Source organism: Saccostrea echinata, unplaced genomic scaffold (assembly GCF_033153115.1).
Source record: "Saccostrea echinata isolate AGI-Se365-2 ecotype Australia unplaced genomic scaffold, CSIRO_AGI_Sech_v1 ptg000001l, whole genome shotgun sequence".
NCBI classification, from domain to species: Eukaryota; Metazoa; Mollusca; class Bivalvia; order Ostreida; family Ostreidae; genus Saccostrea; species Saccostrea echinata.
In genome coordinates this window covers 51,738,443-51,762,106 of record NW_026889750.1, presented here as the reverse complement: position 1 = coordinate 51,762,106, position 23,664 = coordinate 51,738,443, and the positions used below count along the sequence as shown (strand labels likewise).

The window sequence follows — 23,664 nt, the reverse complement described above, 5'->3', positions numbered from 1 at the left end:
GTATTTACATAAATATCCTTACAATGTCTAGAAAAATCTTTTCATTATTTACATTTTGAGGATTAGAAACTTAATTTACAAAGCGGAAATGAAGGGCAGTGGGCCAAAATACGCAGAAGAGCAGATCCGAGCCATCAGGAGCAGACGTGGCGGACGAGGAACATTGTAACTCCCCCTTCCAACCATATTTACGTTATTTTATTGATGGGGGATTACGGAGTTGCAGTTGCCACTAACATCGGAGGATTTTCGTCGCTGAATTCAAAGAACATTTTACAAAGTAAGTCCATATTTAACCCTGATCCGCGTACAATGCAAGATGAAAACATACACGAGAAAACCACATCTCAGCATCAGCAACTCACACAAGTCGTGGCAGAAAACGGAAATGTACATGGTTCGGAAATCAGAAACAAATCGGATGCAAGTACTTTATCAGAAGAGAAGAAAGCCGATTTATTGACTTCTGTGAGCTCTACACAGGCGCACGGTACCGTTATGGAGACTATTTCGTCAACAGCTGTTGTGTCATCAGGGACTTCTGGCTCAAGCTTATGGACAAACCAGCCTTCTGAGGAAACTGTAATACCGGCATACCACTCACTTAACGGGACTTTAACAATGTCTCAGTTTCCAGCGGTTCATAATAACTTCTACAGTGCAGGAATTGCCACCCATATGGGGTTAAATATGACACAGCAACCTCCACCTCCCCAAAGGAGAGCGATAACAGGGCATCATAACTTCCCAGCTCGTCAACAACAGCCAGGAATACTGATCAACAACAATTCTAAGGGCTACCCAAACTGGAGCAATGCTCCACAGTGGTCCCACTCCCAGGGCCAGGGCCAATCATGGGGAAATATTCACTCCACGCAACACCAGAGGCGGTCCGTGCCAAACTTCCCCTCCTCACTCAATACAGCATCTTTTCAGATGAAGAAGTCCCCTGTGTCGTACCAACAGCAGATCACCAACACTGCTCCCCTAATAGCTCCCTCCCGATTCCGTAGGAGCACTTCATTTCCCGGTCAAATGCACCAGGCCACAATGCTAAAACCAGGTCTGGAGATTGGAAGTGTTGATGATACACACAGAGAGTCTATGTTATCATACCAGGTATGTCAAACATTTTATTTTTTGATATATATATATATATAATTATGAATTCACAGTGCTTGATATATGTATTCTAAACACACAAAACTCTTCTTTGATATTCTGACATAGTGTGGTAGTGATTTTCTTACGTGAAACTATCATACGAAATGCAGTTTGCTCCAGGCTTTGAAAAATATTGGAGATACAATAGCTGATTATTGAGTATTTTCTCATAAATTATGACAAGATGCAGATGTTTTCTGTAATGAAGAAAATATGTGTTATCAAACTGCCTGTATCTGAAAATCATCTCTGATGTCGAGAGAGAAACAAAAAATAGATCTATGGAGGCCCCAAACACAAGCTGGTACACTGTGTGATATGTAAAATGCAGAAGCAATATGTACGCCCTATCTAGCTCCTGAGGTGAATTTAACAGATGAAGATTCGCCATTCAAATATTGCACCTGGTGCCCGCTTGGGCAGCATTTTCTGCATTCCAACAATCAATTTCCTGGCAGTGCCAGCAATTTGGAAAAATGTTGAGCAATATGTGACATTGAGGCTCTGAATGAATATTGCGTGGGTCGTCGTCCTCTATTGATTTCGTACCCCAGAATCTTGTTTGATTATTACACTGCTCCAATCAATAGACTACAGAACAGATGTATACATGTCTCTGTTTGTTTTGATGCTAATCAATTGAGTATTGACACCTCATTGGTAGCGTTTGTCCTGTATAGAGGCTTATGAATGCTGTATATTTGATTCTTGTTTAATTTTGACAGATGTTGCTCTGGGATCAATACCTACATATGGTAGATGAGAGAATATGAAATCAAACTCCGAACTCAAGCCCCCTTAAACCATGCCAGTTTTAACTGTTTTATGCCAGCAAAGGCTAAAAATCAATAATTACATGATGTAACTCTTGGCTCCTTTAATGCAATTAAGAGCATGAGGTTTTTGATAAGTATCTAAGGGGCAAGCTGGAGAATTTTATGTATTCATCATACAGTATAGTTTTCATTTTTATGTACCAAGGAGATAACAAACAGCTCGTTTAACATACACCAGTAGCTGTAATGTATTACTGTACTGTTGGTCATAACTATAGTGAAAGATTTATGGGGAGCTATTGGCTTATTGATTCTAGTAATTTAATGCATGGTCACTCAGAGTCATTGACCTTGAGGTCCCTGGTGTGTAGTAATAGACACCCTCCCCCAGGACAGAAGTTAACCCCATGTGTTGTTAATGGAAACATGTACCAAGGTCTAGACAAATCTGTACCTTATGGGTTTATAGAACAGGGGGTTGTAATTGTTATATCTGGCTTAATTGGGTGTGTCATAACAGATGCTGATAACATTCTGATAACATCAGGAGAAAAGAGAGAGAGAGTTTATATTGAATAAGTGAAACAAAGGACACAGGGACAGTGATTTGAATTTGTATATATAATCACAAAAATCTAGCTCTCCTAAATTTTACATGGAACGTTCTGTACTCAAATATTGTTAAAAAAAAAAAACTTAATAGTTCAATTTGTTCTGCCTCTCTTTTACAATTTTACATGTACTTTAATGAACATCTGGTTATATTATTAAATTTTAAATGTGTTATCATATTTTTTCACCTTGCAATATCATTATTATGGAATTTAGGATAGGGGAATAATTAGGTTGTATTATTATCAAATTTTCTTGTCCGTAAGGAATCGTCCAGTATACAATTTTGAATTATTTACCTTTTACATCTCTGGCCCTTTATCTGTAACCCAGTTCTGTGTTTGGGTTACACACTGGGTTGACCTGTTCAAAAGTCTGCCAATACATTAAATAATCTTTTTACTTGATAAATGTTCTGAGTTATTTATTCCATCAAATAAGAACAAGGTGTGAGCTATTTATAAACCTAATGCACACCAGACTTTGTAACAAAACAAGTTGTTGGATGTGAGCTCCTGAGATCTATCTTATTGTTTACTAGATCATGTTTTTGTCAGATTTTGTTTTGAAGTCCAGTTTGTAAGGAAGAAATCATCTTGGAAGTCCAGCTAAAACTCAGTCTATCTTCACCATTTTTCCATTCAGTCTATTTTTTAAGGATTGAGGATGGAAATCAAATGGCTGGAATATCCAGATTTGATATACAAGTAAAAAATCTAAACTTGGTAAAGAGGAAGAAATGATTAAGTACTCAGAGTTAGGTCAAAGGTCTAGTGCTATACTAAAGTATGAATCAGAGAAGAAGAAACCTACATAACGGTCAAGGACTCAGGCATTCAGGTTGTCATACAAGTATGATATATTTTATTTGTTTTGTTTTGTTTTGTAAGTGTTAGAAAGGCAGATGGAAATATCAGGGGTCAAAATGTATTTTCATGCACCATAATTAGGCCTAGGTAAATAAATGAGTGTTTTGGGTTCCCACACAGACCCTAAATTATATGAGCTGACCCTGAAAATGTTTCTAATGTATGCTTCTTGGAAGTAGACCATTCTGGTTTCACTATTAGAAATGAAGTCCTGTAGATAGAAAAGTATTTGTATCTTAGTATATATGATGTAATGAGAAACACTTAAATTACAGTAAAAATCAATTATTGTTAAATAGGGAGGGGGGTGGTAAATAAAACTGGGTGAGAAAGTACATGTAGTTGGAAAGAAAGATGGGTGGTGACAAAATAGAATAAACTGAAGAGAGAAAGGGGGGGGGGGGGGAGGAGGAGAAACATCAGTCCTATTCTATTCTATTCAATCACTGAAAATACAGATTGAAAAATCAAATTCAGGGCATATGATGTGAAGTCAATGAATTGATTAATTAATTGGGACAGCACTACTGAAAATGTGTTGCATCCCCAATACTGTGCATGTTTGTATAGAATTAATATAATTGATACATTAATTTTGTTTTACAGGACAGGAGTAACTCGTATGACAGTATGAGGTTTTCGAACTTTGAGAATCAGCTCCTTGACATCATGAGGAATTCTGGGGATCATGCAGATCCACTCAAAGGTTTGTTACCAGCTAAAATAGGAACAAACACTTCATTTCAAAAAGTGTCAAGCTTTGTCACCAGTTAGAAGTCTTTCCAGCCCTTTAGTGGGTTGACTTGTTATAGGGGTAACCAAAATGATAGTTATATAATTTATGGATCCTTATGAAATTGGTTGATATAAATTCCTTGATAAAATGCTTGTACCTTTTTCAATGTGGTGGCCATTATGGGTGTTCCAAAAATGCCCAGTAGAAATCCTATAGCAGGTAATGAAAAATATTAATTTTCAAAGAACTTAAATAGGAAATGAGAAATATAACCACAAGATTCCATGATTGATGTGTTTAGTGTGAAATTTATAAAGCATGTTTCAACCATCTAAAATAAATGGTGAGTTGGCAGGTTAAAAGTGTGACATCTGCAAATGCTTGAAATGACACAAAAGAGATTCTGATAATTAATGAAATGAAAATAAAATATATGCAAATGAGAAATTATTACAAAAAAATAACCCACATGCTAATTAATATAAAATGATTATGAAATGTTTCAAATATAAGTATTTATTAATTAGCTCACCTGAGACAGACAATAGCATTTATAAAGCAAAAATTACTTCAAAACCTAGTTCATCAATTATAATATATATTCAACTACATGACGAAGTGAACTCTGGTTTTTATCCTTTCAGTTAATTTCTCAGTTCTGATACAGAATAGAATCAAAGTAAATAAACAGTGCTAATGTTGCCCTCATTACATGTACCCACATAATTTTGACTTGACTTTCGGCATTCATCTTCAGTTCATTCTCAAATCTATTAAATTTCTCAAGTGCTTCTTGATTTTCATGCTTTTTAATTAGTGTAATTATAATTAAAATTATCATTACTGTCATTTTGCTGTAATTTTCTTGTGCTGATTTATTTTTCTATAGTATATTATACAGTTATTTTTTTGTAAATTATTTAAAATGTCTAAAGTTCATTTCCATATTCATATTGTTGTGCGTAGATCTTGTATATATCGTAGGATTCAAGAATATGTGATGATCTTCCTTTCTTCTCCCTATGTTATTATGTCAGACACTTTATTACAATAAAAAAGATTCCGAGAAAAATAGCTTTACAAAAAAAAAATGTTGCATTAAATGTAAACTGGAAATAAAAAGATAATCAGCTAATCTTGAAGTCACTTCGTCTTGAAACCCTTGCAATAGGAGAGGTTTATATGGTGAAAATGAATATGGAAATGAACTGTGGAACAGTTTAACATGAACCATTTAAAAGTATTATATATAAATATATATTTTTTTTTTTTATATGAAATTTTTAGGCAACAGTCAAAAGATAGGGGTATAAGTTACAAAGTGTGTATTAAAATTTTTTTGATAACATCCATTTATTAAAGATTTTATAGCATGTGACATGATTAGTTTTGAATCGGACAGTTATACTGAAAGAAGCCTCATTTAGATTGAAAATAACAATGAAAATTCTGTGGCTGACATTACATCACTGACAAACAACAACATGACGTAAGCCTAACCCATTTATCAGAGAAAAAGCTGTATGCATTGACTAAAACATTTGAAGGACACAACCATTGCTAACACTTTGATCTTGTACAAAATGTTCAGCGTACATCATTATTTTACTGGTGTGATGCAAGTTTGAATGTGACATCTACTACTGGAGTCCTTTATATCCATGACCATGGAGTTGTAATGCATTACCATATATTTAACTTGGTAATGAGAAACAGTCAATTTAGCACAAAACTTTTTTTTGTTAGAGGATAATCAGGGATCTCAATTGAAGGAAAAATAATTCTGGAATTAAAAAAAAAGTAAATTAGAGTTAAAGATCGGCCAGAATGAGGCAATGTTTAGGAATATATCTGTCAGATATGTTTAAAATGGTGTAATGCTACATCAGCCATAGACCTCTCATAAGAGAACATTCAAGCTAAAGGAAGAAGCAAACTCTAAAAGGGGAGAGAAAGACAATTTCTACTACATGTACTGTTATTGCAAAGATCAAACAAATGCAAAGGCTTTATTCTCCAATAATTCACAAACGTCATCATCAAACTATTAATAAATTTGAATCCATTTCCTCTAATTTTGACTGTTTTCGCTATGAAAAGGATAGAGGCATCTTTAGATGATGTTGGTGGGAAAATATTTATTTTGCCTTTGGATTATACATGACACTTTTTCTAATGCTTGAAATACACATGAAGGAGGAGTAGCATTCATTTGTGACATCATAGGACACTTCTGATGATGTCCAAATCTAGCTTCTGCTTTTTTCTACATAGAAGTTTAAATATTAACCATAGCAGAATAGAAATGTTTCTCCTGTCATCAGAATTGTTAGAGGATATACCCCTCAGTCTCGAGATTTTGTTGGCAAGTAAAAAAAAACATCCTTCGTGTTCAGTTTTCTTTTGACAACAAAATCTCTCAATTATTGGGGTACACTAGTATTCTCCAACAATTCCTCAGACACAGGAATTATTTTTTAGATAAAATGTTATTCCTCACCACAAGGGATCTGTAATGAGAATCAACAATTCATAATAGCATACTAATTTTCTTATTCCTGATTTGCAGGAAAGCCAACATTTGGATTTGGAGAACTAGATGAAGAGACACTGGATCCGAATTTGTCTGTACTGGGGTGTGGACCGCGGGGATCACCTGGGTCCCAGGGGGAGAGGATTGAGCGCTTCTCTAGAAAGGTGTTTGTAGGTGGACTTCCTCCTGACATTGATGAAGGTTTGTGTGCTCTCTATAGAAAGGAATGTTATACATGTCAACTGTACAAGTAGAATATGTTGTGGTGTTTTTACTTTCACTATGTTTGCAATCAAAGAGTTTTCAGTGAAAATTAAGTCATCGTGAATATTGTTGACATATGAATGTATAAATATTCAATTACAAATACAACTGAACACTTTAAAATCCTGTTTTTCTATTTTGTAATGTTCAGTAAAACAAAACCTGAGTTTAATAACAGTAGTGTTACTTAGTGAATCGGTTTATTTTAAATACTTCACTATAAATTTCTTTGTTTTTAAAAAAATAAAAATTAAAATTGCAAATACATTGTAAAGAAAAATTCAGTGATTGTAAAATTAGACCACCATCAAATGTACCAACATGGAAAATTGTGAACTGTTAAACGAGTGAAATTAAAGATGTTTACAGTATTTTTAAGATAAACAGAATGCATAATGGGAGAGGGGTCGTGTTTCAGGTACAGGTACTATGTGTGAAGATTAGAACAAAATAGGCCATGAATAATTTATAAAGATTTTTAGTCTGTGAAAACCGATTGGGTTAAAATCATGAAAGAAATATACAACTTTGTGAAAAAAATGACAATCTTGTTGTAAAGGTGCAAACTAAAATATTACATTTAAGTGGCAAAAGACACATTTATTATAAGATTTGCTTTTTTCAAATTTTTCAGTTTTCTGCAACTTTTTGTTAGAGAAAAACTATTACCTTCCATTTAAAAAAAGCAATGTTGGAAAGTGATCAATTTACCAATATCTTAAGGTGTAATTGCAGTCAAATTAAGCAAAGTTTATGAATTCCTAGCTTTTCTAAGACTTGTACCTATTCTTTTATAAGATATTCTCCAAGAAGAAATGTTTCATAAACCTTTTTTCTTCTAAACTGAGTATCTTGTAGTTTGCTTATACCTAATATTATATATACTAACCTATTTAAGCACATCTGCCAAATGTATTAAAATATTTAAAAGTGTTGTTACAGTAGTTGCTGACTATCGAAAAAATTGTCGTTGATGGCAGCACATTGACGACCATCGATAGAAAATCGATAGTCGCTAATATTTTTTTAAAATACATTTTTTAAATAAAATGGTTTATCTTTTAACATTATCAAATGATGTTCCTCAATGTTTCTTGTGATTGGCGCACACAAATTTTCCCACTAGGCATTAATGGAAGTTGGTCTCACGTTTTTATTGAAATATCGTTTTCATTTCTGAGGATATCTGAATATTTTATGGTTAACTTTATTTAATTTAACCTTTAAATTAAAGTTCAAATTATCGATCACATAATCGATTGTATGCTTCAGATTCAATTTGATAATCGATAGTAAATTTGGTCCAATTTTGCAACACTAATATCTAATCAATCAAGTTATTTTGTTGCGGGTTCTAACCCATTAAAAGAAAATTCAAGAAAGGGTATGAGGAATTCTTAAAAAGTGACCACCCAGAATTTGAGCAGTCCCTGTTTATTTTATTTTATTGATACATTTTGTTGATGTTTTTGTTTGTTATTTTTGGCACCATGGGCCTAAAATGTTAAGCAAAAGTTCCACCTTGTGAAGAAATTGACTTCTGCTTAATTAATTGTAGAGGAAATTACGGCTGCATTCAGAAGATTTGGGCCCCTGGTTGTGGACTGGCCCCACAAAGCAGAAAGTAAATCCTACTTTCCTCCAAAAGGTATATACACAAACCTTTTATGAAGTACCTAGTATATCAGATATCAGATCTGTAATAATTAAATAAACAAAGGATGAGTCACAAACTGAATGATGTTAATTTGTTTATGCAAATTTAATGAGCTGCATTTCAGGTGGATTAAAATGATAAAAAGGAATTTGTAAATGTCATTTTATTTTCATAAGACGAGGTTTTTCATAAGACAAGGTTTTCCCAAGGTATAGACAAAACAAGTCTAATGTATATTATTAGTCATCCAGGTTCAATCAAGGGAGTAAAGGGATTTACCCCGAGTTGTATTCCATACACCCTTCTGCCTCAGGGTGTATGGAATACAATCCGGGGTGAATCTCCATACATCCTTGATTGGACCTGAGTAACGAATTTATTTCCTTTGTAACCAAATAAATTCTTTGCAAACTCAAGTTCAATCAATGGCGTTTCAGACTATCGATATGATTTACCATGCTACAATGCAGCCTGATGTCATGTTATTTGCTTTTTGTTACAGAGAAACTATATATGCATTGTGATGTCGCATTATTTACCCCCGGCTCAAGCTGTGTGTACAGAAATTTACACCCAGCCTCAGACCTGCCTACCCTTCCGCTTTTGGCGTAATTTTTCCGCTTTTTACCACCAAATTACACTGTTACGCCATGAAAACTAATTTTACGCTTTTAAATATTGTTCCTAAACAACTTAGTGAAAGGCTAACTTTGGAGTTAAAGTAAAGGCTTTCCTAAATGAAAACGAGAAGGTAATTAATACTAATTAATAGAGGGTTTCGGTTCTTCACGATATGCTTATTTACGATACAAACAACATGCGTAATATACCTTGTAGTTATGCCTTTTATACGGGTGGCATGATAAAATTAAGGAAAAAAAACTTTTGAATGATGTGTGCAATAAGTAAAGTCAGTTTAATTTTCAATTCGGTTTATTATTACTTTGCTTAGAACAACATAGAGACAAGTAAATGTAAGAAAAACAACGAAATAGTGGAATAATGTAGAATTTGTATTAATATGGAATTGAAAAAATTATGTGATTTGCTAAAAAACGTTCATTAGGAATGTAAGTTATATAAGTTTGATATGACTGCATTTAGGATACCAGTTTTTACAACAAAGGGATTTTTTCTCTATAAATGATTTGAAAAAGAAACATTCATGCTTGCTTTGTTCAATGATGTACAATATTCAGGTTTATTTAGACAGTATTGTATCATTGTAAAACACCAAACTAGGGAAACATAAAGGATTACGCCTTTACCTCTGAAATTCCACCTAATTGAGTATTGAAATTACACCCTCGCAATGAAAAGGGTAGGCAGGTCTGCAGCCTGCTAACCAATCATATCTCATGTTACTTTTATTTATTAGAGACTATTGCTCTTTGTTTGTGATGTTTGTTTCTGTCTGTTGTAGGCTACTGTTTCCTGTTATTTCAAGATGAGGTGTCTGTCCAGGCTCTGATAGAACACTGTATTGTGGATGATGAGAAGCTGTATTGGTGTGTCTCCAGTCCCACAATGAAAGACAAACCAGTAAGTAATCTCTTCATGTAACTAAACAGCTGGACAGATGATACAAACAAAGATATGAATGCCTAGATTTATATATATGTTTATATATTCTTAGACCTATTTTGGTTGTAAATGATGCAAATGTAATTATCAAATTTCTAAAATATTACCAAATTGTAAACTTTCTATGATGTTCAAAATTCTACCTTGCTGCAATATTCCTTATAAAGCTATACAATTTTTTAATCACTATGTAGGACATTATTTCAAAACTTTTAAATGAGAAATTAAGATCTATACAGTTAAACTTTTTTACCTATATATTATAAACATGGTTCTAGTTGTTATTTTCATGATTTTGAAAAAAAAAAAAGTTTGTATCACACGTCCTTAAAATGGCAAATAATGAGTATGTAAGAAAAAAAGTGAAAAGTTTCATGATACCATGAAACAGTAATACCGGTAGATGATATTTCGTGATTGGATATGGTCAAATGGGTGAGTAAATGGTTATGATTGTATGTGGACTAACTGGTAAGTTACAAGGTCATGATTGTATAAGGACGGAGTGGTAAAATTCTAGGTCATGATTGAATATGGACTAATTAATAAATTCCTAGGTCAAGATTAAGGACAAGAGGTAAGATAACAGATAATGGTTGTTTAAGGATTAAATTCTTAATTACTAGGTCATAATAGTTTGGGGGAGGAAGGTATGCAAAAATCACTTTGTCTCTCTGTCCAATCTTGTTTGGGCTATAACTTTGTAATGGAGAATCATTGGAAGCTCATACTTGGTAAAAAGATTGTTTTTGACCTGAAGGTGTGTCATGTCCTTGACCCTAGGTCATTATGCCAAGTTCAGGTCACTGGTAGAAAAAGTATAAAATGATTGACAGCAGTTAGTGATATCTGACTACTGTGTGAAATGCATCTCATTTTTTTATGCATTGTCTGTCAGAAGAAGGTCAAATGCCTCATTAGTTTGGCACAATTATCAACAAGTCCATTGCTCCCAAGGATACATATAAAATTTGTGTTTGGGCTATAACTTTGTATTTGAGAATCATTGGAAGCTCATACTTGGTACAAACTTACAAAGATTGTTTAAAACCTGAGGGTTTTGTCATTACTTTGACCCAAAGTCATTTTAGAAAGTTCAAGGTCACTGGCAAAAAAAAGTATAAAAATGTTCCTTTGCCCATGGATGAATATATAATTAAGGCCAAAGTTTTTTTTTCACTTGGTTTACGATTCCGCCGACCCTAATTTTCACCAATCATGAAAATAAAAAAAAATGTCTTTTCCCGACATATTTTTCCGGATTTTTCTCAGCTGAGCTGGTGGGTTTTAAATTTTAGAATGCATCTTAGTCAAATAAGCGTTTATAAATTATATAGAACTTTACAAACATTTAGGTGACCGTAAATAAACACATGTGCAAACCAAAAATGGCGGTTCTGTCATGTAATAAGGTAATTCCTCACTGAAAGCAATGACACACACTTAAAGAACTTTTTCTGCATGGAAAAGTGAATAAAATCTTGGATGCATGATCCCTTTCTCCAATTGCAATGTCTCAATTGGCTAAATTCATACAGTAATATTGAGAAGTGTATGCCCAACCCTGATCGACCTAACAGACATACACCTATAGATAACAGGGATTTATCAGTGCCTTCTCAGGGGCCGAAATTCGGCCCCATTCCCAATTGAAAATGAGTTCAGTTTTTCCCAATTTGGCAGTATTTTTCCCAGTTGGTGAACACTGAACAATGCTTTTATTTTTAATTATCTTGGAAAAAAAACAAAGTAAAATTGTCAGATTGTCTTTAATTTTCATCTATTTAACTCATTTATTAAAGCTACAGTCATAACACATGTTTAAAAACACTGTAAAAACATCGCCAACTTTTAATCCGAATTTCCTCCGTTTTTCTAAAAATGATGATATTGTGTAATTATATAGATTTATTAAGTTATTTCCACCTACTCAATTGATCTGCGAGTGAATGGTAAGGACTTTAGGCATTATTTCAGATAGAAAAATATATTTTCAATGCATTAATACATATTAAAAGAGGACTTTTAGAAAATGTGTACTTAGTATAATTTTTGCAGGAGGTTTATAATCTCCAGAAACAGATTCACTATAATGACCTAAATTGAAATCTCATACACACATGTACTTGTACTACCATAAGTTTTATAAATACTTTATACTCATTGAAGTCCATTTTACTTTTATTAGTCTATTATTCATAATTGATCTTGTATGATGAAGATGGATCATATTTAATTGTCGTTTGGTTGCCCAAATTAGAGTTCATGCTGAAATGTTAAATGAATTACCCCTGAATACATGATTTAGCAACATTTTAAATTTTTTTTCCAATTTCATCAAATAGACAATAATTTGTTTACCCATTCCCCAAAAATGGCATTTCCCAAAATAGGGAGATAAATCCATGCATGATCAAATTATTATAACCTTTATTTCAACGTCAATTACTTTTAATATTGTTAAACAATTAAATTGTATTTTTCTTCAATCTAAATTAAACTTAAATTTGGATCCATATTTTTAGTTTGTGGGGGTACTGAGGTTTATAACACATCACATATCACTGAAGAGCATATAAAGAAGTTGAACATCATGAACCAAGCACTGATTGACATACAAAAATCAGAACTAAATGAAAATGACATTCAGTCTAAAGTTAGAAATGAATTAAAATTAAATAAAAAGAGTTATGTGATCTAGACAATAAAACTTAAAAGTACTACGTGTATTGATGTGTATTATTTTTATTAAAATAAACATTGCTGGTATTTTAAAATGAAATTGTTGAATCCTAAATTATTTTTATTTTTATTTTTCGACCGCCCAATGCAATTTTTTGAGACAGAAAATCGTAAACCAAAAAAAATAAAAACTTTGGCCTAATGGAAAACTTGGTGTGTTTAGGTTATTGATATTGATAAAGCTATTTATCAGTGGAGAGAGCAATCTATTTATCAGTGGAGAGAGCAATCTATTTATCAGTGGAGAGAGCAATCTATTTATCAGTGGAGAGAGCAATCTATTTATCAGTGGAGAGAGCAATCTATTTACCAGTGGAGCGAGCAATCTATTTATCAGTGGAGCGAGCAATCTATTAGTAAACAACTTATCTGATATTAAATGGTATTTAAAGAAATAATTCATTGATTAACCTGTCTGAGATAAAAATTACTAATGATGATAATAATAATATGTTTTTAACAAAACATGTTGACAAAGTAATGAATAAAATGTAATGTATGTATCGTGTGAAAGGTACTCTGTCATGATTTAACAAACAGATACTGTGGACATGCAGTATACTGATAATACAGGGTCATGAAATCTGACAGAGTGAAGTCTATAAAGTATATATATCTCCAACAAACTGATAAACTGAAAACATAGAACTGTGTATATTGAATATTTCAGCTGGTTTTGATTGACAGCAGTTAGTGATATCTGACTACTGTGTGAAATGCATCTCATTTTTTTGTGCATTGTCTATCAGTAGAAGGTCAAATGCCTCGTTAGTTTGGCACAATTATCAACAAGTCCATTGCTCCCAGATATCATGGTGAGAAACTATCCGCCAAAGGTATTTGGCCTTGATGCCTTATAAAATACAGTTACTACATCTGTATCTGAAGGGGGCATGCTGCAACATTTGAGTTGTGGCTATTTAAGTCAAATATTCTTGTAATATGAAAAGAATTTTTTTCAGAAATCTTCACCATAGCATTGAGTACCCCATTGAGTACCCAGCTTTTAATTTGTATCCCCACCCCTCCCCATAAATATTTTTAAATGTTGGCACTGGGGTCATATAATTTGAAATGTTCTACACATTTAACTCTCAAACTTAAATGATTGTGCATGATGATGATAAGATGGGTCCAAACCAAGTGATTTAACAATATCTGGGTATTTGACACTGCAAGACCATCTTTAAAAAATTATCTCTTTACCCTCTCCCAACTTGCTGACTAACATGGCCTGATTCAAAACTTTTTTTAAACCTCCAGGAATTTTTTTTTCATTCCAAAATTTTGTCATCCTGTCAATAGCTATTTTGATTTTAATAAATACCTTCAATTTCAATAATTTTGAAAGTTCGGCATTGATGTTGAAAATTTTTGAAAAAATTTCTCTATGTACCTAATGACCCAATTTTTTTTTTCCTGAGGCAGGAGAAAACAATTTTTAAAAAAAAGAAAAGAAAAAAAGATGGCCTATCATTAAGTAGAAATGATCAAGGACAACTAGACTGAGTGAGGTAGTTTCTTTATACAATTTAATCAAACATCTGAAATGATTGATTTTATTTTTCTACACTTATTTCTCCCTTGAACAGGTCCAGATAAGACCTTGGAGCCTGAGTGATTCTGATTTTGTGATGGACGGGTCACAACCTCTGGATCCTCGTAAAACTATATTTGTAGGGGGCGTTCCCAGGCCATTAAGAGCAGGTAACTCATAAATATTAACCTGTTTTAAATTTGATCGAAAGTCGTAGAAAAATTCTCTTGATTATGTGCAAAATGAAAATTCTCTCTTTTTCCGTAGAATACACATTTTGTTTTGACATACAATGTATTCACTTGACTGTAATCCTACGTAAACCAGAATATATTTGCAGTTTCTGCTAGTATGTTTCCAGATTTGTTCAGTAATACACTAATGCTACTTAGATTGCTTGCTAAGTCCTTCATTATGTGAATCTGTCTTCTAGTGGAGCTGGCCATGATCATGGATCGTCTGTATGGTGGCGTCTGTTATGCAGGGATAGACACTGATCCGGAGCTAAAATATCCCAAGGGGGCGGGGCGTGTGGCCTTCTCCAATCAGCAGAGTTATATTGCTGCCATTAGTGCTAGATTTGTACAGCTCCAGCATGGAGAAATAGACAAGAGGGTTAGTACCAGCAAAATTGTAATCTATCTTACATGCAGCCATTTTTTTTCACTCAACAATAATGTAAAGTTATCAAATATATTGAAGAGAGGTAAATCGCTGTATTAATGCAAAGTGACTAAAATTGTTTTGATGTTGTTGGTCAATATCATGAAATCTTTCATCAGCTCCTACATATCCTGATAATTTTTAGCTCACCTGAGCTGAAAGCTCAAGTGAGCTTTTCTGATCACATTTTGTCCGGCATTTTGTCCGGCGTTCGTCTGTCTGTCCGTCTGTCTGTAAACTTTTCACATGTTCGACTTCTTCTCAAGAACCACTGGGCCAATTTCAACCAAACTTGCCACAAAGTATCCTTGGGTAAAGGGGATTCAAGTTTATTCAAATGAAGGGCCACGTCCTCTTTCAAGGGGAGATAATTAGGAATTAGTGAAAAAATAATGGCATCATCTAAAAATCTTCTTCTCAAGAACCATAGGGCCAGGAAAAATGAAACTCATGTGGAAGCATCCTCAGGTAGTGTACATTCAATTTTGTTCAAATCATGACCCCCGGGGGTAGGGCAGGGCCACAATGGAGGATCAAAGTTTAACATAGAAATATATAGGAAAAATCTTTAAAAATCTTCTCAAGAACAGCAAAGCCATGATGAGTCATATTTATATGGAAGCATCCTCAGGTAGTGTAGATTCAACTTTGTTCAATCATGACCCCCGGGGGGAGGGCAGGGCTACAATGGAGGATCAAATTTTTACATAGAAATATATAGGAAAAGTCTTTAAAAATCTTCTTCTCAAGAACAGCAAAGCCATGATGAGTCATATTTATATGGAAGCATTCTCAGGTAGTGTAGATTCAAGTTTGTTCAAATCATGACCCCTGGAGGTAGGGCTGGGCCACAATGGAGGATCAAAGTTTGACATAGAAATATATAGGAAAAATCTATTAAAAACCTTCTTCTCAAAAACAGCAAAGCCATGATGAGTCATATTTATATGGAAGCATCCTCAGGTAGTGTAGATTCAAGTTTGTTCAAACCATGACCCCTGGGGGTAGGGCTGGGCCACAATGGAGGATCAAAGTTTGACATAGAAATATATAGGAAAATATCTTCCTCTGAAGAACTGCAAACCATGATTAGTCATTTTGATATGGAAGCATCCTCAGGTAGTGTAGATTCAATTTTGTTCAAATGATGACCCCCAGGGGTATGGTGGGGCCCAATGGGGGATGGAAAGTTTTACATAAGAACATATAGAAAAAATATTTCTTCTCAAGAACAGAAAAGCTATGTTAAGTCATATTGATAGGGAAGCATCCTCAAGTAGTGTAGATTCAAGTTTGTTCAAATGATGACCCCTGGGATAGGGAGGAGCCACAATGGGGGATCAAATTTTTACAAAGGAATATATGGGAAATTTTTTAAAAAATCTTCTCAAGTACAACAAAGCCATTTGTTATATTGACATGGAAGCATCATCAAGTAGTTTAAAATTCAAGCCCCCCCCCCCCCCCCCCCCCCCCGGTAATCTTTTCAATACTGAACTGATTTGTGCTTTTGCCTAGCCAATGTGCTCGGGTGAGCGATGTGGCCCATGGGCCTCTTGTTTAAGTTGTTGTTTTAAATAAATGAAATTTTACTGAAGGTTAAAACACTGCATATTTTTTTGGAAAAATGAAAAGCAGTATCTACTAATTGCATTTCACAACGTTGAATGTCTACAACACTGATTGTAATTTTTACAAAGGTGGAGGTGAAGCCGTATGTTTTGGATGATCAGATGTGTGACGAGTGCCAGGGATCCAGGTGTGGGGGTAAATTTGCCCCATTTTTCTGCGCCAATGTCACCTGTCTACAGTATTACTGTGAGCAGTGCTGGGCTCAGATTCACTCTCGCCCGGGACGCGAGTTCCACAAACCTCTCGTCAAGGAGGGAGCTGACAGACCCAGGGCAGTTCCATTTCGCTGGTGTTAGAACAAAAGTCGACAAGCTTTTTCTTCAAAAGAATTAAAACTTGTAGATGTATTTAGTCCAGATTTAATATATTATTTATTTATTGAATTTTTATCTTGTTAATGTTTATTTTTGTCAGTGCTGGATGTGGCTATTGGTTAAGGTAGCCATTAAAAACGTTCCCTTGCCAACTATTTATTACAGATTGTCTCTAGCCAGAGCATTCCATAGGAAATCTAGCAGTTTTAACAATATCCCAACCTTTTTATACAGGTGTTTTCCCTTTTTTTATTCACGAGAGAAAAAGATGACCAGTTAAATATTTTTCCACGAATAATATCATAATTAAAGCAATATATATCACACATGCAATCTGTGTTCATGAATTTTGTAATTTTTCCATCATGCACGTTGTGTATTTAATGAAGAATATGAAGTTTTTTTTATAATCAGTAGATCACTAGGTGGATAGATTTTTTTTTCTACTTTTGTGACCTTTTTAAGCTAGAGACAATCCAGCTATTTATATCTGGTTCTCTGATTTTGTACAGTGTGATTCTATTCTAGTCAATGTCTTGTATGTTTGTTCTGGTCAGTGTTGCTGTTAATCCTTGTTATTTATAAACAAAAACTACAGAAACATGTTGCAGGGATTTGTGACAAAAAAGAAAACTTTTCAGAATTCAGCATTTTGATTTTTTTTACCGTTTATATAACTGTTTTATACTTTTATTGCTGATTAAGAGTTACTAGTTATTGCATGCTGTTTTTTTTTGTTTAATTAGTTTGATATATTTTTTTTTTTCAATTAAATATTTGCTATGTTGTATGAATTTTCTGTGATTTACCATATTTATGTCATTTCTTGTTGCGGCCAGTGGAGAGTTTCCCTGGAGATGTGGGATTTTATTGGGCTTATTTTTTATCCTACCCCCCATGATTAGTCACATACTGTACTGGCTTGTAGTCATGTTTTCCAGGATAGTTTTCTGCATACCATTTAAACCGGTACTAACTGTATATAGCACTATAAAAAATATTGTTTAAAAAAAGGGCCTCATGTACTCACAGATATAAATTTGCTCTCTTTTTTCACATTTTTGATTAATTATTTTTTGCAGTCACTAGCTTTTGGTTGTGGTTCCTCTATATGATCTAGTTATTCATTTTTTGCTCAACAACAGTGTATAATAGAGAAAACTAGTTTGTTACACTTATTTTTTTATGATCTTTTTTTTAGTTATTAGCTGTCATAATTCATCTTAGCCATCACCCAGTGTAATCATGTAGTCACTCCAATTTTTATTGTTTTATATATTCCAGATATTTTTCACATATCACCCAGCTTCCGCTTTGTACATTCTGCAAAAAAGAAAAAAATACAAAAAAGGCTTCTCATCCTTATCCTTTTTATGGAAAACTATATATATTCTTTTTGTATAAATTGTACATTCACTACTTCCATTGTTTTTTTCCTCTTTTTTTATAATTGTAAAAATATATAAAGAATTTGAACAATATAAGAAATAACATGCACTTTTTTCACAATGTATTTTTTTAATTTTCAGTAAGCCAAATAAATCTGTAATATATTTTATTATCAACTTACAAATTTCACCGTCAATCAAACTCTGTGTTGTCTCATGTCACAACAATGCAAGCTGTTTGCCAGGACCGACATTTTGTACCAATTCCTCAGAGTTTTTTTATAGTATGACTTTTTGCTATAGATGTCATCACTTTTAGAAATCAATACTATTAAGATTTAAATTGTTTGTGAGGTAGTATGATGTAATTTGTTTTGTTTTTGTTTACAGGTGCTAGTTTTAAGATAAGAATTATTGATGTTTGTTTTCCTCTGTAATATTTTAAGTGTATTTTCTTTTTACTGTTAGTTCAGGAGAGGCACTTTTTTGTACAACATGATTAAAACTACAAGGAGCTGCTGATACAGGAGACAGAATTACTAATTACATGTAAATGTTAAATGACTTAGTCGAGCAGAGGGGAAATCAAATTTATCTGTTGGTCTAGACTTAGGTACTGTTTTTTAACAACACTTGTATTGTTAGTGGAGTTTTATAATAACGGGGGCAACATTATTGTATATGTACCATACAAAGATTAAGTAAATCAAAAGAAGGTCAAAGGAAGTATGGATAAGGTACGAGGTGTTCCAAGTTATTAATAGTGCCAGATGGTGACTGTAAAATGTGTTCCTTTGTAAAGTTTATGAGCATGCCCAGTGGTAACAGCCAACTGTGATTCTGTATTCTAAAAACCAGTTGTTAGTTAAAGTTCAGGTGGATAATCAAGATATTACTGGTAATGGGGTGTTGGTTTTCAGCGGGGGGCGTGAGACTTCCTGTTTAACAGTGTAACAGCCTACCTCAGTTAATGATCTGATGTCCATAAATACCTCACCGCACTGTAACCCTTCTACTGACCAGTAATTCTGACCATTCAATACAATATACCCTACAACAGTGGTCATTCCTTTGTGGAGCTCCTTGTTTATCAATTTACTCCATTCAGACTTATAATAATTGTGTTTCCTCATAACACTCTATAAATATAATAAATTTAGTCTGTGTCTACTGCAGCAAATGGCCCACCCAAAAATGACCACTTGTATGGTATAGAAGCCCCTCCCCTATAGTACAGGATCTCCCCCTCGCTGAAAGCAAACACTGCTAAGTCTTTCATGTAAAGAGTGCCACTGTGTCAATGATATGATTTGGTTTGTACCTAGCTCATATTGTGCTGGGGATACCAGAGTCTGATATAGAATTTTAATGAGAAGGGACTTCCAGGTAATGGAGGAATTGGATTTGGTTGAGTTGTTTCTTGGTAATAGTAGTCCGTTTTTCTGTTTGTTATTCCTTTTGTTTACATTTTTTAATACAACAGTTATTACTTTTTTATTGGAATGAGTGTCTCTTATTAATCAGATAAGAAAATCTATAAGTGCTTCTCTTCAAGTGGCTCTTCAGAATTTTATTTGTTGAACAGAGCACAACAGATCTCGGTATTCAGCCGTGACAGCTCCTATAGATTTTCTTTCATTTTATAATGGAAACTGGTATTTTTATATTTTTTAGTTCAAAGATATTTATACTTTTATATTTTATAAAAAAAAAAAAAAAGAAGAATTTTGCACGAGTCCTAAGTATGGTGTTGTTTCCATGTAGACTTCATAGTTTATTAGATTCTGCGAGTGATACTTTATGAAAAGGATACAGTGTGTGTTTGTCATTAGGAATGGATTCGAAGATAAACCTCATCTTTGTGAAATTAAATGTTTGCCTTGAAATCTGTAGAGTATGATGAAGCTTCAGCACTTTTTATATCTTGTTTAAAACACAGCAGTTTTTCATCAATTAGTCACTCAGCTGCAATTTTTCATCAGATTCAACTTGAATTAAAAATATGGGTATAAGGTTTTATCATTGCTGCCAAAATTATACTTGCCAGAACAGCAAAGTCATTTGTTTTTTAATCATCACTGGAAAAAGATGAAAAAAAAATTTGTGGGTCTATCATTTCCGAGAACTAGTCACTTAGATCTGTGTTTAGATAGAAAACCACTCCCGTGGTGATGGGGTATGATATTTCTGTTGTGCAATAACTTTTTTATTCAGTTAGATTATTATGGGCAAAGAAAGGCAGTGGATTTTCATATTTCAGTTTAAATAACAATTGTATCTGTAAATTCTTGACAACATTATATCTTATTTTAATACATTAGTTATAGTTATTTATGGTAGAAAATCAATTCATTTTGGTACCTGCCTCATAGGACTTCAAGTTTTTATGAGCTTTTCTGATTAATGTTTGTTGTCTGTCGAGTTAGATATATTCATTTTTTTTTTATTTTTAGAAAAGCCTTAGTATATGTTACAGTTGAAAAAATTATACATTCTTACAAAGGAACTGGGGAGTATTAAAATATGGCAAAGGAAGAATTCAAAATGTACGTTGTGAAAGAAATCTATCATTTATGGAAGCGTGCAGGACAAAATTAAAAAAAAAACTTTTTACAATGTCGCTTTGAATAGTGTTTGAAGGGAGAACGTTTCCTTTTATTTTTGTTTTGTCAAAATAACAACAGAAAATTGAGATTAAAATGAAATTCAAACAATTTGAGCACAATATATTAGGCAAAATTTGAAACAAACTATTATTAGGATAAAAAAAATGTAAATAAAATAATTTTTTAAAATGTAGTTATTGCCCTTACGAAAGATCTGTTGGTCTTTAAGCATTCATGATTTATCATTTCTTCCCAATAACATCTGCAGAGCTGTGAAAATTCCATGTTAATACAGGATTTTAGTTTCAAAATGTGGATTACAGTTCGACCTCTGTAAATTATGCTTCATTGTTATGCTCAGAATTAATTTTTTTAGACAGATTAATATTCTGATTATCATTTATGCTTGATAGTTCCTGACAAAACAAATAATAGAGAAATAATCAAAAATGGTTTATCTTTTAATTTTATCGAATTATACATTAGAAAGAATTGTGATCGAAAAGCAGACCACAACAAATTACTGAAAACTGCAAAATGGGTAAACGCCTCTGCATCTGCCAAATGTCTAACTATTACACTTCATCTCGCTATGTGTTCCTTCCTGACTCCTATAAACTAAAATCATCCTACCATCCAATGACCATTTCACGGGTCAAGGTATCAGGACGTACATATATATGTTACATTTTGTTGTTTTGGTTGAAGGTGAGCATTGTGACCTATGGACCTATTGTAATTTTGTTATTGTTTTGAATCTATTTTTGGATTATTTCCTCCCTCCTTCCCATTTCTTGTCCAGTTGCCTGTTGCTTTTGTTCAGTATTATTGTACTACATCTATAATACTTTCCCATATAACGCCAATCATTACATTATAGAAGACACTGATTAAGTGACCCAAACAAAACATGTGGGATTTATTGCAATTGATTGGACTATTACTCCAGTAACGTTTCTTGTGCATGTGTAGTTTTTGACCAATTTCATACATGTTGTGTTTTGTATAATGGGAAGTTTTCAAAGTTATTTTGTTTAAAGTTATTAACTGATCCTGAAGTTTCTATGTTTTTTAATAAAGCTAAGTCATTCTTTTATAATAATAAATATGAATGGTGTTGTTAAGTTGTGTTTTGTCTGTTTATGAGAATCTCTGTCACTGAAATATAACCTTGTAAGGCAAGACTGCAATTTAATTCCGAAGGGTAACAGCAAAATTATATAGATGCCACGCCGTGGAAAGAGTTTAATGCTGTTTTAAATAAGAACTCCTTAGGCTATATCAATGTGTTGTGCGAAATTTTTCTTAAGACATTCCTTGCAATTAGCCCATTTACATTATATGTACATACAAGCTTGTGTTTGTCCTTTATAAATGCATGACACAGAGGAAGATCAATTTTCAGGAAGAAAGATGATGATGTCTATGAACATGCTTACACTATGAACCTGGTAGCAGTGTGCAACTTAAGCACTCTAATTTCATGTATAATTCTGATGAAGGGTTCAGTACATGTATGTATGTTTGTCAGTGAGTGAAGAAGGAATTTCACAACTACAACCATCCCTAGGCCTAAGGAGAAGGGGTGACATTGAGATTCAATTTTTATGCCCCATAATCAAAGATTCGGGGGCATATAGTTTTTGCCTTGTCCGTCGGTCAGTCTGTCTGTTTGCAAAACCTTTAACCTTGCCCATAACTTTTGATTGGTTGGAGCTATGGCTTTCATATTTCACATGTATATTCCTTGTGACAAGATCTTTCTTTGGGTACCATCACATTTGACCTTTTGACCTTGGAGTTTGACCCACTTTTGCAAAATTTTATGAGAATTTAACCTTGGCCGTAACTTTTGAACAGTTGGTGCTTGGGCTTTCAAACTTCATACGTATTCCTCGTGACAAGACCTTCCTTTGGATACCAACAACTTTGACCTTGACCTTGGAGTTTGACCTCCTGTTGAAAAAACTTTAACCTTGGCCATAACTTTTGAACAGATGCAATGCAAAATAAGAAGATATACAATTTTTGCTGGTTTTGAGGTCAACATGATGATATAGACACTTGAGGAGTACAATATTCACCGAGCCCAAAGGTCAGGCCTGTAGGATGCAATTTCACTTTGAGGGGGTATGACTATACATTTTCAATTGGGGGGGGGGGGCTATCCACTACCAAAAATCCTTGACAAGCCAAAAAAAAAGATCATTAAACAAGCATATAGTATGTTTTCTATAGTATTCTATATATCGGAAAACTTATTGGGGAGCACCCCCCACCCCACCCCCCACCCCATGCCACCCCCAGTTCCCACGGCCATGAAGGTGGCTAAATCATCGTTTTGACCAAAAAAAACCCCCAGCAATTATTGTTTTATTTCTAGTATATGATTCAATAATTAATTAAATGACAAAATCTTTAAGCAATCCATGCCATCTTACTTATTTACATTTACTGAAGTAATAGCCAAACATAATGAGAGAAACGGTTAAAATAAACATAGCCAGTTGTATTAATTTGGAATTTTTATGTCCTGCCATGAATATGGTCAGGGCATATAGTGTTTGTCATGTCCGTCTTCCGTCTG

General features: G+C 33.6%; 1 protein-coding gene across 1 annotated transcript; it reads left to right on the top strand.

Moving 5' to 3' along the window:
* The first annotated feature begins 83 nt into the window (after positions 1–83).
* LOC133194245 (cytoplasmic polyadenylation element-binding protein 2-like) lies at positions 84–22,201 on the top strand. Its single transcript, XM_061330243.1, has 8 exons — positions 84–1,119; positions 4,028–4,127; positions 6,727–6,891; positions 8,513–8,602; positions 10,035–10,153; positions 14,530–14,644; positions 14,908–15,089; positions 16,838–22,201. Exons 1-8 carry the CDS (start codon positions 205–207, stop codon positions 17,063–17,065), a joined length of 1,914 nt encoding a protein of 637 aa, XP_061186227.1. The 5' UTR covers positions 84–204; the 3' UTR covers positions 17,066–22,201.
* Positions 22,202–23,664: the final 1,463 nt, after the last annotated feature.

Coding starts and splice junctions, on each gene's coding strand:
- LOC133194245 (XM_061330243.1), top strand. CDS start 205: ATGGGGGATTACGGAGTTGCAGTTGCCACTAACATCGGAGGATTTTCG. Junction 1,120..4,027: donor AGTCTATGTTATCATACCAG/GTATGTCAAACA, acceptor TTTGTTTTACAG/GACAGGAGTAACTCGTATGA. Junction 10,154..14,529: donor CCACAATGAAAGACAAACCA/GTAAGTAATCTC, acceptor TCCCTTGAACAG/GTCCAGATAAGACCTTGGAG.